At 43.5% G+C, this 17593-nt stretch overlaps 1 protein-coding gene across 1 annotated transcript in view; it reads left to right on the top strand.

The window, feature by feature from the left end:
• Window positions 1-17593, top strand: part of LOC146796348 (villin-1-like) — a 289009-nt gene that overhangs the window by 146763 nt on the left and 124653 nt on the right. Inside the window, exons 5-6 of the mRNA XM_085628872.1 lie at window positions 8960-9068; window positions 14349-14459. Coding sequence (XP_085484998.1) covers window positions 8960-9068; window positions 14349-14459 — 220 coding nt within the window. The remainder of the gene's footprint in view (window positions 1-8959; window positions 9069-14348; window positions 14460-17593) is intronic.

The following is a 17593-nucleotide window of genomic DNA, read 5'->3' as shown; positions in this document are numbered from 1 at the left end:
AGGTCCTTGGAGGTAAAAAAAAATCTGCTAATTTATGGTTAATATATTTTTCAAGCATTTTTGTTGGCGCTTGCAGTAAGGAGATGGGGCAAAGGTTTTTGAGGTCCTCTGGGTCCCCATTTTGTTTTTAAGGGGAATGACTACAGCTTCCTTCGAAAGACAGGGATATAGGCCCGTTGTTAATATCTGATTTTGACCAATAAAGACCCAGGGGCAGATTTATGATCCCTGGCGCATCCCTGCAAATCAGCATGGATGCGCCAGGGAAGATGCGTCACGAAAGTTTACCCTTGCGCCACAATAGATGCGCCACATTTACAATGCAGCGCATCATGGCACAAGGATAAACAGATGCGTGATGCATCTGATGGCGGAAGGTTGGCGCATTGCTGGAGTTGCGTCGCAAGCGCGACGCTGCTCCAGCAAGGCTCGGGGGTGCCCTATCGTTACAATGCTGCTTCAATCCTTACGCCTGAAGTGACTGAGTGAAATCTTGTAGATTTCACTCAGCCACTTTTCGGAGGCGTTCCTGCGCCGGACCGCCCCCCCCTGTGCAGGTACGCCCACATGTGACGCAGGCTTTACAACGTGACGCATCTCCCTAGATGCGTCACGTTGTAAATGGGGCGCAACATGGCGCAGGGTTTACGCCGCTGCTGCGTCACAAAAGTGACACAGCGGCGGTGTAAAAGTGGTGCAAGTCCGTTATAAATCTGCCCCCCAGTCTGATCTGGAGCAATTTGCAAGACTTTTGGTGGGCAGGGATTATCGGGTGAACCTGATTTCATATTCATGAGGAGATTTTTAACTTGCAAGGAGGAAACAGGAGGAAATGCAGACAGAGCTACGGGGGAGTGCAGATCAGCAGGGTCACCCACATCAAACGAGGGGAGGGGCCTATCCTTATTGATGTTCAAGTCTGAGTAGATCTTCAGGACCTTGTCTCTAAAGTGTACTGCAACTTTGTCACAGAAACTTTGCAAGTTCTACATGCAATGTTGGACAGGAGGAGTAGAGAGCTCTTTTACCACCTTAAAGAGCTCATTAGGGGAGTTTCCAGCAGATCTGATTTTATTCACATAGAAAGAGGATTTGACCGCAGCAATAGCACTTTAATACAAAAGAATCCGTTTTTCTTTATCCTCTTGGGTGAGATTCACCCTCCATTTCCATTCTTGCCTCTGACACTGCTGTCTGAGGTCTTTCAATGTGTCCGAGAACCAGCGTGCTGACGTTTTAGCACTGGTGCAGACCTTTGTTTTAACTGGAGAAATCTGAATGATAGCAGCCTACAGCCAGTCATTTAAATTTTCTGCGGTTGGTCCCTGTGATTTGAATTGTTTCACTAAGGACTCTCTGAGCGCAGAATCCAAATCATTAGTTGAAATTTTGCTCCAATTTCTATATGATATTGATTTGCACTGCGCCTGTTCTACCCCTGTCTGCAATGCAATTTTAATGGTCACTGCCCAGTGGTCTGCCCAGCTTAATGGGAGAATATCCTCCACTACCAGGCTCGAATGGTTAGTAAAAATTCTATCCAACGAATGACCAGCACTATGGGTGGGGGAATCCAACCAGCTGGGTAAAACCAAAATTAGTCATGAGTTCGAGAAAAGTGTTTGAATCATTACACCTCTAATCTTTGAAATGGGAGTTAAAATCAACCAGTACTGTGAAGTTGGGATCTGTAATGAAGGGTTCCAAAACTTGAACCCAAGCCTTGAGAAACTGCGTTTGGAAACTAGGGGGGCAGTAGAATAAGAGAAGGAGAGAGTATTTTAACTCTTGTCTTTTAGTGTACACCACGCCACCCCGCAGGTGTTTTGCGAGCCCAAGGTGTTTGCTTCTAGAGTACAGTTGATAACATTTCTGACTATAATGGCAAGCCCCCTACCTCTGCATAGGAACCGATCAAGCCTGGCAATAATATACCCTGGGGGCAGCTGCCACCTGATCTGGCCTGCATCCTCCTTGACCCAGGTTACTGTAACAAACAGACACTCTAGATCCAGGGCTTGAATCAAGTCACACACTTCCACACTATGTTTAACCACAGAGCTTGCATTAACCAAAGCACAGGAGATCTCCTCCGTGAGTGTGTTCCCCTTTATCTGACCTCCATCCCTTCCTTAGTAATGGATGTTGAGACTGCCTAATCAATGGTTCATCAGCATTCCAATTGCAATGTGTGCAGCAGTGGGTTTTAACAGTAAGTAGAGTTTTAATTTTAGCTAGGTTAAGGGTGCACAGCCCTACCTCTTACATTTAGGGCACCATTTAAATAACTCTGCCTGAGAGTATTGAATCCACTTACTCTCAGTGGAAGTTATGTCCAAGCGGGCAGCATTTCTGGACCCTGGCGCCGTCCAGATGTGGATGGGTGCAGACGGGCCCAGAAGGTCTTGCCTTTGGTGCGCCAGTGGCTTGCCTGGTGTGCGCATCCGTACCACGGGTGCTCTAATTAGGGCCGTGCATGAAAATGACTGGACAACTAACAAGCGTTGAAGCGGACCAGTCAAAAATGGCTGCTAAGTATAAATGAATTTTGAGTGGGACACTTACACACATATTCCACTCTCCAATCACTTGCAACAACAAAGTAAAAACATGTCAAACGAGGCTCCAGGTCCCCCACAACAGAATTTGTACAAGTGCACAACCAAAGCGAAATTAAAAGATGCGCAGCGTAATGTGTAGCGGTGCCACAGGACATCCTACCTAGCCTGCGACGTCCACGCCCGCTCTAGAATGGGTGTGTGTGAAAATGAATAGACTGCTAACAAGTGTGTAAGTGGAACAGTCAAAAACGGGCGCTAACTGTAAAGAGTTTTGAGCAGGGCACTTAAACATGTGCTCCACGTTCCAATCGCTTGCAACAACAAAGTAAAAACAAGTAAAAAGAGACACCAGGTCCTCCCCAACAGAATTTGCACAGGTGCACAACAAAAGTGAAATTAAAAGATGTGCAGCATAATATGTAGTAGTGCCACAGGACACCCTACCTTAGACTTAGCTGCATAATAAATTATATACTATAATATGGTAAACAGTAGTCCTCACATCTTAACAATCATCCTACAGTGTTGCGCTTGTCGTCAAGTGCTCCACTTGAGGGTTTCCCCACCTTTGGCATTTACACTGCCAGTGGATTGCCTTGATGGCTTCCGCATGTTATACTGCATAATAATTGAATGGTTCAAATATAATTGTGAGATTTTATAACTTAAAATGGTATTCTTGTGGAATATGCTGCCGGCATTTACCGTTAATAGTAGGGGTGAACCGGTTTCTAAATCTAAGATAATGTGAACCAGGACTTGCAGTTTCTTTGTAAACTTTTTTTAAAACTTGATTCTTCCAGTTTTACAGCATTACAATATAACCCTAGTAACAGACCATACATATCTCATAATGTAAGAGTATAATGGCGCATTAGTAATGGTACAACAATTAGTAGAGAATTGAGTTCAGAAGTCCCTTTTCCTACTGGAACCACACTGCTGTCCCTTTGTGGATACATTTCTAAGGTGACTGGATACAGCACAAGTGGTCAGCGGTGTATGCTGAGCTGCTTGTCATAGCCCATGCAGCACTGACTCATTTTCCGCGTGTTCAGATGTCCCCTCTCCAGATCCCCGGTTCAGGTCCTCTGCCTGGGTAAGTAAGTATAATTTAAATGAGTATCATATGTCTCTGTGCCTTGAGGCTGGGGGTAACAGTTCTGCGTGCATATCTAGTTGCTAATTCCCCCAACCGTGGCAAGAACGCAGCCCTGATCCTCCTCGACCTCTCAGCGGCCTTCGGCATGGTATCCCACCACTCCCTGATACCCTGACTCCACCACATTGGCATCAGAGGAACTGCCCTCGAGTGGATCACTGTCTTCCTCACAGGGCACACACAGAAAATCCGCCTACCTCCTTTCATTTCCCAACCCAAGAGAATAATCTGCTGAGTTCCCCCAAGGATCCTCTCACAGCCCCACCCTCTTAGACGCCTACATGACTTCACTGGCTGACATTCCTCGCACCCACGAGCTCAACATCATCTCATACGTCGAAGACACCCAGTTCATCCTCTCTCTCACAGAAGACACCGCCAGAGTCAACTTCCAGAATCCCATGACCAACATCGCCGACTGGATGAAATCCAGCTGCCTGAACACGGACAAAATGGAAGTGTTCATCTTCGAGAAGAACACCTCCCCATGGGATGACACATGGTGGCCTACCTTTGGACCCTCACCTACCCCCACCAGCCACGCTTCAACCTCGGCATTATCCTGGACAGCGATCTCTCCATGAAGCTCCAGGTCAACGCAGTAACCTCCTCCTGCTTCCACTCCCTCCTCATGCTACATAAGATTTTCAGATGAATTCCCGTCAGCACCAGGAAACAGTGACTCAAGCCCTCGTCACCAGCCAACTGGACTACGGAAATACTTTCTACGCCAGAACAACCTCTCATCTCCTAAAATGACAGATTATACAGAATGCCTCAGCCAGATTCCTCTTCGACCTCCCCAAGGGGACCAGCATCACCTCCCACCTCAGAACCCTCCTCTGGCTCCTCGATCAGAAGAGATGCCAGTACAAGTTGCTGACCATGCCTACAAGGCCCTCCACAAAGCTGGACCCTCCTACATCAACCACCACCTGGCTTTCCACCAGTCAACCAGACAACTCCAATCCGCCTCCCTCACCTTCGCACACATCCCCCGTATCCAGCAAAGCTGCAACAGAGGTCGTTCCTTCTCTTACCTTGCCACTAAATCCTAGAACGACCTCCCTCTCCATCTCTGAACCTCCCCTCACTCGCCGACTTCAGGAAAAGACTCGGTCCTGGTTCTTTGACTATGACTCCCCATTCCTCAGTGCCTGGATATCCCCCTGGGCGATAAGCTGCACTATACAAATAATGATTGATTGATTGACTACTGTATACCAGGTCAACAAGATACTGTTTAACCTTAGGAGCCCTCCCCCTCCTGATCACTAACAACTGCTTTGCCAACAATAAGGCCAGGGCCACAAACTTCCTGTGTGGTGCCTCTATATCTTTGACATAGCCCAGTAAGGTCACCAAGGGGTCTAATCATATCTCTTCATTCACCATGCTGTATAGCGCTGCAGTAACCTCACCTGAGTATGCAAATATGGAGGGTCAGCTCCACGCCAGGTGGAGGAAACCTATCCGAGGTGAGCCACATCTGGCGCAGTGGTCGTCATTGGGCAGACCAAACCTATGCAGCCTCTTCAGGGTATAATAAAAGCAATGCAGGAATTTCTATTGTTTTATTCTCAGCCTACTGCTAGCGGAGATTAATCCTGTCTGCGCCAAACAGAATTTCCTCTGCCTCCCAGTGATGTCACAGACTAGCTTTTCCCCCCATTCCTGTTTTGTGCCTGGAGATGTTGTCCTTATCTCTTCCTGGGCTGTTATGTATAATGTTGTAATTAGGTGCTTAGTAGAGGTAGCAGTGAGCAATCTGTCAAGTTTCGCAAAGAACAGGAGCTCTTTGGGAAACCACTGAAATGTTAGTCTACAGTCACTGCGAAGGTATTCATAGGAGAATGTGGAGGACCACCCACAAACTCCACTAGTGTCAGGAAGACGCCCTGGCGATAAAAGTCATCCCACACCCGTAGATATTTTGCTCAAATGCTTGAACTCAGTAGATGTTTGTGTGTAACTGGTAGTAAGGGGTGGAGCACCAGTGGAAGGCGGGGAATACAATAACTCCAAATCCACTCTCCTACTCAGCTGCCTCCAAGCTTTTATCGTGCATCCCATCGTAGATATATCTTTGATGTGTTTGCCAGTGGGCAGATGAATAAAGGAAAATGGGGAACCGGGGACAAACTGTTCTCCTCTAGGGAGGAAGGGGACAGGGTGATGCCAATAATACATGTAGTGTGCTTGGGTACAGACATAAGCCATCTCAATACCTGTGGCTTCGAACTTTCATTGGTGGAATGGTAGCCCAAGTGTCTCTCATTTCAGCCTGGGTTGTTTCCCCGCCAATATCAAGCAGACCAGTTGGGGTTTGAGCGATGCCGAAAAGGCCTAATCTGATCTCCAATAGTGATGAGAGTAGTACCGTAATTATCCCTCAGCACTGCCTCCCAATCGCTGCGGAACCAAATGCCGAGATACTGAAGCTAGTGAGCGCACCATTGCAGGGGAAAGTGTGTTGGGACAACTGGGGGTCTGAAACTTGCCCCAGTTGATTTGTATCCCCGAGAGTACTCCAAGTTTCACAAATAATTGCATTATTGGGTTCATGCTTTCCCTCGGTTCACGCATATATCGAAACCATGGGCCGGGTCGCTTTATCGAAGGGAATTGTTTGAGTACTGTCGTCTGAGTTTGCTACCAGGGTCTTCACCGCCAGCAGAAACAAGAGCGCCAACAGCGGCAAACCTTGCAGAGTGCTGTGGAACAAGGCAAAGAGCTCCAAGCACATCCAATTTATAGATACCATGGCCACAGGCTGGGTATATTAGAGATGTATTCATTTGACAAAGGATGGGGCCATTCTCATCGATATAGAATGGGGAAGAAGTGAATTGAATTCCTTAGTGGCATCGAGGAAGACTGCCACGGCATTCAGGTCTGTATCGAGGTTTTGCAGAAGGACAAACAATGGGAGTGAATAAATGAATGAATACGCCATTTACAAAGTGCTCAGCTGTCGTCAGAAGACGTCCCAGGGCTCCTAATGGGATAAGAAGTAGAGTGGATGTCGTAAGAGATTCAGCATGACTGGTATAGCCAGGTTTTAAGCTTTTTCTTAAATGAGGGTTCATCAGGAGAAGTCTGAACAGATAATGGCAAAGCATTCCAAAATGTGGGGGCTAGATGAGAAAAGGAGCAGCCTCACAGATGGACACGCAAAATGGAGGAACCAAAAGCAACAGTTGATTGTAGGATTTTAAAGATCTGCCACCAACATAATGCTGAACTCTGTCCCTAAGGTAAACAGGACCTTTGTAGTGAAATGTGCAAAACCAATGTAGAGACCTTAAGTAACCCGAGATCGAGTCATGTCTGGGAATTGTAAGGAGCAGCGGGTAGCAGCATTCTGAACCTGCTGGAGGCACTGGAGAAGGTACTCTGGAAGGCCAAGATAAAGAATGTTTGCATATTCAAGGCGTGAAGTAATCAGAGCGCATACAATAATCATCCTTGCTTTTTTTAAATCGAAAAACAAGTGCAAATAAGAGGCTTCACCTATGGCGCCAAAAAAGACGTCACTATCAAATATGACCTCCAGGATCCTGGCCTGTTCAAACGGAAATGGAGAAGAACCCAATTCTGCAGGCCACCAAGCACTAGACCAATAAAACGCATGCCTTAAACTCATACAGTATATATAACTTTGTTCCCCAGTTATATCTCATCCCAAAAACCCTACATGTTATCTACCCTTCCCGATCAGACAGATGCCCGCGATGTGGTGCATCACAGATGGATTTTCTACAGGTGGTGTGGAATTGTACAGTTATAGCACCATTCTGGAGAGATGTGCTGCAGAATCTAAAGCTGGTCACTTGATGGGAGATTGAGGGCACCCCACGTGAACTGGTACTGGGCCTTCTCCCAATCCATGCAAAAAAAAAACTTAGCAGCAAAATTTTGATGTTAGGGTTGTTGCTGGCAAAGAGGCGGATAGCCATTAAATGGTTGAATGCCCAACCATCCAGATTTAAGGAATGGCTGCAAAATATGTCTGAATGGGCAGTGGATGAGGTGAGGATGAAACACGTAAGATGGGATGAACGATTGGAGTATGATCTGGTAGCATGGAGACAGATACTTATAGACTGGCATGGGGACGAGACTGAATGTGATAAACATATTGGGGATGCATGATGAGAGGTTGATGTACATGATATACATACCGGGACACCTGGTCGCAGGGGGTTACTGTAACCATGAACAAGAGCATTATTGATATGTTAAGATTTATGCATGATACGAGGTAGGATTATGCCACTGCCACATGTTCGTAACTAATCAGAGTAAAAATCTCGATCTACAACTTTACTTGAGCGATACAGGGGTGGGGAGAGTTGGGGAACTGTTTACACAAAATTATTATTGACTCATCTGGATACTGGTTGTAAAGTGTGTTGAACTGAATAACCAATAAAAATATCTAGGAAAAAAAGCTCTAGACCAATGAGTGGGGGAACAGCGAAAGAGTATAACATCACTGTGCTCAGGTTATGTGAGGTGGAGTGGCCAGGAATGAATCCTGCTTGGTCAGGTCTTACCAAATGTGGCAATAATAATGTTAGGTGGGTTGCACTGAGTGTAGCCAGTATTTTTAGGTAACAATTTATCATCGAAAGCGACTGGTAGGAGTCGCATTTGTGAGAGGCCTTATCTGACTTTAATAGCCTAATTATAACCACCTACCTCTGGGACTGGGCTAGCAATGTCTTACCTTAGCAACCACTTCTTCTTTCTGGCTGATTCAGGTAGTGGGCCATTTGAAATATTCTAAGGAAATGTTCATTCCATTAAGAGTCCCTTTTACTCCGATGGGTCTGAAATAAAGTCTCCAGTGAATAGTTTCAAACTGTCCAGCCTTCTTTTGACATGCTACATGAGTGGCATCTTCAAACAACATGTCATGTCAAAGACAGACAACCAGTGCTCCTTTGGAACATTGCAGCGTTGTCTGTGTTATCAGATGCAATAAGTGGGGTTGCAAAAAACCACTGACATCATCAGCTCAAACAAGGTGTTTATAGATAAACAATACTGCCTGCATTTTCCCTCACTCTTATATGTTCTTGAGGAAAAAACTGTGAGAATCACCTTGCCAGTTTACTCCCTCTTTCACCATTTTCTTAGCATTCATAACAATTGAAATTCTGAGACAGTTTCTCACTGATGTTGAAGGGTGATATTTGAATAACGCTGTCCTTACCTTTCCTTCCCACAGATACAAGAAAGGGGGTGTGGCTTCAGGATTTAAGCATGTGGAAACAAATACGTATAACATCCGACGGCTCCTGCATGTTAAAGGGCGGAAGCATGTAGCAGCCTCTGAGGTGAGTATCTGAAGTTGTAATGTATGCACCTTTAACAAAGATTAAGTAGAGTAATGCAGCATTGCAATGGATAGGGAGGAGGTCCCATACCCCATCTCCAAAAATGTGTTGAGGCTGGTGCATTTACAGATATTTAAACGCCTTGGGCTCACCAGGAGCTCCTAAATTAGAAAGGAGCATCCTGTCTCAAAGGAGTCATATCCTAGGGTCCTAGCATAATGCACAAATTCCGTAGACTGGTGCACTATTAGAAGATATTTAAATACAAAATTATTTCTATTCCCGCTTAGGACTAATGCAGAATTCTGATTTATTTCTCAATGTTTCTCAGAAAATACCAAATTCACTGACTTCAGTTTTACATGGTGCTTGGTCCCAGAATCTAGTAGCCTCTCTGCTTTGTATTTGTAGAGCTTTGAGGTTTATATAATATTGTTGCTCCATTATTGTAGAACTTCATTGTTCCTGAACTAGCCCTATTTCAGTGCTGGGAGTATTGTATGCTTCTTAAACAGTTGCTGCTCTATTTTTGGAATACTACAGGAGGCCTGAACCATTCCAGCTCCACTGGTTGAGAAATGCATGGGTCTTGAACCAGTGTTTCTACATTGTTAAAGAAAGGCACAGCTCTAGGACAATTACAATACTATCGCTGTACGACTCTAATTGTCCCCCGCTGTTGATGATTCATGATTTCTGGAAACACTTATTCCCTGAATACTACTGCCGCACTTATGGGGAAAGGCATAGTATCTGAATCTTTGCCGCTCTGTTGCTGTGGAAATACTTGCCAACTGAGCAATGCAGCGCCACTGCTGGAGAACATCATAGCTAGCTCCAGAAGCATTGGTGCTGGATACAAATATAGTTCAGAAACCTTTTCTGCAGTATTGTTGGGAATGTGCATATTTAAGAGCCTCTGCACTGCCACTTAACATCTTATGGGAGAAATTGGAGAAGAGGAGCATCTGCCCCAAACTGCTCTGAGCAATTGTGTCCTGGATTTGAGTGAAACTTACAGGGGAAGCAGCCAAAGTAAAGATCCATACAGTCAGAGGATTAAAACAGGGCTGTGTGCTGGCGCCTCTGCTATTCAACCTTTTCACAGCAGACCTGGGTCCAACCTTGTTCGGAGCAAACTTAGTCACTCCAAAAATTGGCGACAGGAAAATTCCTCTCATGCAGTACACGGATGACTTAGTGTTGCTAGACCACAAAAAAATGTGTCTGCGAAAAGCCCTTATTGCTCTAAACATGTACAATCTCAAGAACGAGCTTGTCGCCAATGGGAATAAAACAAATGTTGTGATCCAAAGAAGAGGCTCACTAGATGGTGGCTGGGATCACTGAGGATGGACTGTGTGCAACACTATAATTATCTGGGAGCTTGGCTAAGCGAAACTGGGAAATCAACCCAGCACTTAAACAACATGAAAAACAAGGCAAGAATGGTCATGTACACTTTGTGAAAAATAAATGCCACCCTTGACAGCCCAATGACCACTGCGATACAGAGGGTGGTGTCTGCCAAATTGCTTCCCGCGCTTAATTACGCACAACATGCATTTCCATGCATCCTGGCAACCGCCCTGCAAAACATCCAGTGCACAGCCTACAAGAAGTTAGTCCATCTCCCAAAACATACAAGAAACACCTTGATTAGGCTGGGATTCAGGCTAGTGCAACAAAACCATGAAAACTTGGCAGCCCTGGTTAGATATCAATTTAAGCAATGGCCGCCCTTGATAACACCATGAAGGTGTCAATAAAAATAATTTTCGCTAGTCCCAATAACTCTTGGTCCATTAACCCAGCTGCAGCTACGTCTGCAACGTGCAGTGGGGAACTGGTATACAAATACGATCCGCTATGCAAGTATTCAAACTGCAATAAGGAAATAACTGCATCAGCGCTCACAAAAATTGGATATGGATGCCCTCCTAGCCAAAGCCCCACATGAGTCTCTTAACTGCGCCATAACTGAATATCTCAGCCAAACTCAATCTCCACCGGGCAGAGGGTAAACACACACTAAAACAAGTTCTATCAGCAAGACTAGTTCCTCTCCCAATCAGAGACTTGTACCAAAACTAGAGAACGCTTGAAACAGTCACCTGCTGTTGTTTGTGTAACTACAGAAGGGAATCTCTAGCACATTTATTACTCTGTTGTCCCGCATTGTTGCATGCCCATCGAACCTTACTGGGGCCTATATTCCTATAACATAGAACCCGCTCATTCATAGAGGCCGTTTCTTTTCCACGCACCTTGGAATCAGTGTATGAAATGGCCAAATTCAGAAAATTCATCTCACTAGTCCGTAATCAGCTAAGGAGTAGGAACGACCAATAGTCCCAGCAGTTAAGCTGTCCATCATCCAGGAGAGTCAGCGCCTGGGATATTGCAACCTGCATCACGAGGGGAACACACTTTACAACGTGGTTTTTGCCACATTGTACCTTTAGCACTCATTTATTACCATGCATATTTTTAGAACGCATTTGCTTTTACAACGTATGCCTTTACCACGCATTTAAGGTAAGTTCTGGGGTGTGGTGGGGTCAGCCCCCACAAATACATTGTTTATATATATATATACATTTATATATATAGAGATATATATATAACCAATGCGTGGTAAAGGCATATGTTGTAAAAGCATATGCGTTCCCAAAAAATGCGGGGTAAAAAATGCGTGGTAAATGCATGCAGAGTATTTTCCTGCGTTGTTCTGTCATACAACCCATCATGGCAACTAACTAGACTAAGATTAAGACTATTGTGTGGTCCAATTATAGTGTACGTCTAGGGGTACATCACTACTCCTTATTGTATTCCCAACTGCTATTTGCACTTTAAAATGTTGCACATCCTTTGACACTGTATTCCTCACTATAACTTCACGCGTCTGTGTGGCCACGAGCCATGTTATCATCCCCGGTTCGATTCTGCCCTTTACTTGAACTGCCTGAGTATCTCAAACATCCTCCAGTGTATACCTGCAAGCACTGTACTCAGCACTTTAATGTCATGCTTTTCCCTCTCATATACACCAAGGATGCTTCTGAATTTTGTTCTTGGTAATAATTTGTATAATTTGTAAGCGATCATTTCATTATGAACATGTACTTCTTATACATCAATGTTACTTTGAAAGAAATAATATTTTGAAAAGTTTCTCTTTCAGTGCAATAGCGTTATGGTTTTAGGCACTGTACTCAGCACTTTAATAAAATGCTTCCTCTCTTACTGCCGCCAAGGATGTCTCTGATATTTGTACTTGGTAATCATTTTTAAGCGACCATGACATTATGAACATGTATTTACATATCAATGTTACTTTTAAAGAATGTTTTGAAAATGTTCTTTTTTGGTACGATAGCTCTATGGGTTTTAAGCATTTTTTGTAGTGACTTTAAGTAATCACACAATAAACATTATTTTCATTGTCAAATGCATGCTTCCTAATATTACTGCTGCATTGTTAGAGAAATATGTGATTCTTACTATTGCTGCTCCTTTGTTGGCTAAATGCATGAATATTCCATGGCTGCTCAAGTGTTGAAGAAATGCATTATTCCTACTATTGCTGCTCCGCTGTTGAAATGATGCGCAATTACTATTACTACTGCTCTAGCGTAGCAGTACTGCATAATTCCACTGTTACGCCCCCATTGTGGAGAAATACATAGTTTCTGCTGTTCTTGCTCAGATGTTAGAGAAATGCATGATTCCTGCTATTGCGGCTCCATTGTTTGATATGCATGATTTCAAGCATTGTTCCTCCAATATCGGAGAAATGTATGACTGCGGCTATCGCTCCTCCATTGTTAGATATGCATGATTTTAAGCACTGTTCCTCCAATAACAGAGAAATGCATGATTACGGCTATTACGGCTCCATTGTTAGATATGCATGATTTTAAGCATAGCTCCTGCAATATCACAGAAATGCATGATTACAGTTATTACTTCTCCAATATTGGATATGCATGATTTAAAGCATTGTTCCTGCTGTTTTGGAGAACTGCATGATTCCTGCTATTGCGGCTCCATTGTTAGATAGGCATGATTTTAAGCATTGTTCCTCCAATTTCGGAGAGAGGCATGATTGCGGCTATTGCAGCTCCATTGTTAGACATGCACGATTTCAAGCATTGTTCCTGCAATATCACAGAAATGCATGATTCCTGCTATTGCTTCTCCATTATTAGATATGCATGATTTCAAGCATTGTTCCTGCTGTTTCGGAGAACAGCATGAACCTACTGTTGCTGCTCCATTGTGGAGAAATACATAGTTCCTGCAATTTTTGCTCAGATGTTAGAAAAATGCTTGATTCCTTCTGTTGCTGCTCCATTGTTAAAGATTTGCATGATTTCTAGCATTGTTCCTCCTCCAATGTTGGAGAAATGCCTACGTTCTAGAAATGCTGCTCCAGTATTAGAGCAATGCATAATTGTAACAATTGCTGCCTCATAGCTGGGGAAAAGCAGGATAACTACTATTGCGGCTCAGTGTTGGAGAACTGCACGATTCAGACATTTGCTGCTCCTTTGTTTGAGAAATACATTATTCCAATGATTGCTACTCTAGTGCCGGAGAAGTACACGATGCCTACAATTTCTGTACCAGTGTTGGAAAAATGCTTGATTCCTATGAATGCTGATCTGATTTGGAGAAATGCAGACTCCTTTCATTGCTTTCCCAGTGACAGATAAATGCAGGGTTACTATTGCTGTTCCGTTATTAGAGGAATATGTGGTGTCTACTGTTTGTGCTCCAATTGTGTAGAAATGCATGATTCCTACGACTGCTGGTTTAATGTTAGAGAAAGGCATAATTTTTACTATTGCTGTTGCATTGTTGGAGAAATGCATGATTAGTAATGTTCAATTGTTGGAAACATTCATACTGCCTAGTACTGCTGCTCCAATGTTGATGAAATTTGTAATTTCGATAAACGTGTGATTCCTATAATTACTACCCCATTGTTGGCGAAACGCATGACTGCTGCTATTTTTGCTCCATTGTTAAAATCATGCATGGTTCCTGTTACTGCTTTCCCAATGTTAGATAAATGAATGATTCCTCCTACTCCAGATGCATTGTTGGAGAAATCAATGATTCCTACTATTGCTGCTCCATTCTTGTAGAAATGCATGGTTACTAAACGGCTCTTTGACCAGTAGGCCCTATGAATGTGTTCTGTTCCATTAACATGCAATAACTGAATGCCGTAAGTACCAGTTATGCAGTTTCTGTGCCATTCTGTTGTAGGTCGAACTATCTTGGAACAGCTTCAACAGCGGCGATGTCTTCCTGTTAGATCTTGGGAAAGTGATCATTCAGTGGAATGGGCCAGAAAGCAACAAGTCTGAAAGAATCGGTGTAAGTACTGAGGATAACATTTATTTTCTTTGATTCATAATGTTTAAAAAAATTGAAAATAACATTAGACTTATACAATCTTAGGGTGTGCACTTTTAAACAGCGTTGTTCTTCAATTACCCTGAATCATTGGAAACCACTCTTCTGTACATGTTTTATATTCTAATTTGTGGTATTTACAAAGCAGATATCTAGTGCCTAGTGGACACTACAGATCTGTACACAGCTACATGAATATATGCAACACATACAGGGTTAGGGAGGCATATTGGCACATATACAAAGCAAAGGCTTCTGCATTGAAATGAAATGAAATTGAGATTTCTAAAGTGCACTAACACCTGTAGGTGTCTAGGCGCTGATCTCCCAGTTGGTAAAAGAGTTGGTAAGTAAGAACCAAGATGACATGTGTGGAATTAGATAGGTGATTGTACTAATTATTATATATAACAGCCAAGTTTTAAGTGCTTTACTAAAAATAGTCAGATTTTCGGTGGTTTTTAGTTTAAGAGGCATTGAGTTCCAAAGTTTGCTGGTGGCCACTGCAAAAATCTTGCCTCCACAGGTGGCTCTCTTGATTTTAGGTACAACAAGATTGGCCTGGGAGGACGATCTTAAAATCCTAGGAGGGGTGTATCAATGAAAGAGCTGTCTGATGGATTCTAGGCCATTTAAAATGAAGAGCCTTAAAAGCTATGCACAGAGACTTGAACATTACCCGCTTCCTCACCGGGAGACAGTGAAGTAAGGGGAGTAATTGGGAGACCGACTGATGTTTTGGTATCCCTAAAAGCAATCGGGCCACTGAATTTTGGACCATCTGCAGCTTATGCAGAGCTTTCTCGTGGGCGGTCAAGAAAAGCCAATTACAGTAGTCTAGTTTAGAAAAAACTAGTGCAGTAATCACTTCTTTTAGAAGGTCCAAAGGAATGATGGGAAAAACCTTCCTAAGTGATTTAAACATAAAAAAACACGAAGAGGTGATGGCATTAGTGTGTCCCAGAAAGGAAAGCTTTCCATCAAATTGGACTCCCAGATTGTTTACTTTGGAAACGGTAATTGGGAAAACTCACATTTCCTGAGGCCACCATTTGGGAGACCAGAATGAAGGGCGATTGCCGAAAAGTAGCACCTCTATTTTGTCTGAATTTAATTTCAGACAATTGATGGACATCCAGCTCCCGATCATTAGCATACAGCCGTGAAAGCGATGAGTGGGGAGATAAAATGAAGAGTTGTTCATATATTAGAGGACAACGATGAAGAGGTGAGTCATGAGATCTTTCTTAAACATCATAAGGCGGCAGCAAGGTGTAGGTGCCGAGGGAAGATATTCTGTAATTCTGTAGCCTGGGAGGATATGAATGGATGACATGTTTACTGGCGAATTCTTTGTGAAAGTTTTGGATTCCAAGTCTTGCCATGGTGGAGCTAACGGCCAATTGGTAGTCTCCGCAGTGTTTGAGTTTATTTCTTATGTCATCTGCTTTATTTATGAGTACAGTCTTAAAAAAATACTCAGCAAGCTTTATTGTGGATGTGAGTAGAAAGAGGGAAACCGTGTAGTTGCTTTTCAGTGGGCAGGTTGTGGTCAAATTATATTTGCTTGGCGATTAAGCCGTCTGCTGCATGCAGTTCAATCTTTAATGAAAACAGGTCAGTGTTTGGAAGCCCCACTGATAATGCACTGCTTTTTCAGCCAGTAGAAGTCATATTTTACTGTAACCTGTGGGGCTATGAAAGCCTTTGAGGAACCTTTTATGGTCAACACGTTGAAGGGATTAGAAAGCTACTGTGACAACATCAGCATTTAGTGGTTAAAAGCGGAACTAAATTCACATTGTTTTAATTTATCAGCACCTGACCAAATATTTATATCTGATTTTCTTCCATGACTATCAAGAAAAGGCTCTTGTTTCCATCTGTCTTGTGCTTGAATGCCCCTATCACTGGTCCCCACACTAAAGCCATTAAATGAAGTTTGTTCATCTACTTGTATCCTAAGCGTGTCAACCAAATGGCTAATTGGAGAGCTGTCCTCACCAATGGGCATATTAACAAAGAGTTCATGCAACGCAGCGCAGCAAGTAAAGTTTCATTTGCTGCGTTGTGTGAACAGGAGCGAGAAGAATTCTGCCATGCCTACTCTGAAGTGGCGCAGTTCTGCTCTTTCCCTGCGTTGGTGCACATGTGTTTGCCATGCGCCAATGCAGACACCCTTGTGCCATGGTGCAAGGGTGTCTGCATTGTAGTTAGCATAGTTTTTGTGCCGGAAGGAATCCCTTCCTGAACAAAAATTATGCTTTAAGGCATTTTCCTCCTTATATGTGTGCTGTAGATTGAGGTCCACAAGCAAAGAGGAAAAGGCGAGGAGAAATAAAATGTTTTTGCCTCCTTAAGACTGCCTCAGGGAGCTGCAGGATTTTGGTGCAAATCCATAATTACAATTCTTTATAGATAGCGATTTGCGTCAAAATCCATGGGTGGTTGCATGGGAACACCCATGCACACCCCCATGGAACGCCCCCTTGACACAAAGTAACACAAGGCAGCGCATTACACTGTGTTGCATTGCTTTGGGTTACAAACCAATGCAAATCCTAATTTGTGTTGGTTTGTAAATCCTAGCAGAAGACTTTGTGTTGGGTTGCATAAAAAGTGTAACACAATCCTGATGCAAACTCTTTTTAAATCTGGGCCAAAGTGTGTGTCCACCATTTGACCTCAAGTAGATACTTAAAAATGCCTTAGCCCAGGTCAGTAATACTTTTCTTATTCCCTAACAATTTCACTTCCCTATCTTTCCACCTTTGATGCAGTCTTTTAACTAATGTCTAGAAAAATAGTGAGAATTTGCATCAATATCTCTGAAGCATGACCATGGATGGAGAAGAGGCATCCTCCATTGAAAAGAACCTCAACTGTGTCCTGGCCCCTGGACCCTACCAGAGGAGGACTTCCTACCCCTGAACTCAATCTTATAACAGCATGTCCCCTCTTTTCTGTACATTCCTTTCTTACATACAGCAATGTTCTTGCTATATAGGTCCAAGCCTATACATGTACCTACATACACATGCGTATCAATCAGATATCATTGAATCCTCAGAGTGTTGTAAAGGTCAGAGCATTGT

The sequence above is a fragment of the Triturus cristatus genome, chromosome 10 (assembly GCF_964204655.1).
Source record: "Triturus cristatus chromosome 10, aTriCri1.1, whole genome shotgun sequence".
Classification (NCBI taxonomy): domain Eukaryota; kingdom Metazoa; phylum Chordata; class Amphibia; order Caudata; family Salamandridae; genus Triturus; species Triturus cristatus.
Note: the sequence above shows the minus strand (reverse complement) of the source record. Positions and strands in the feature narration are given on the sequence as shown.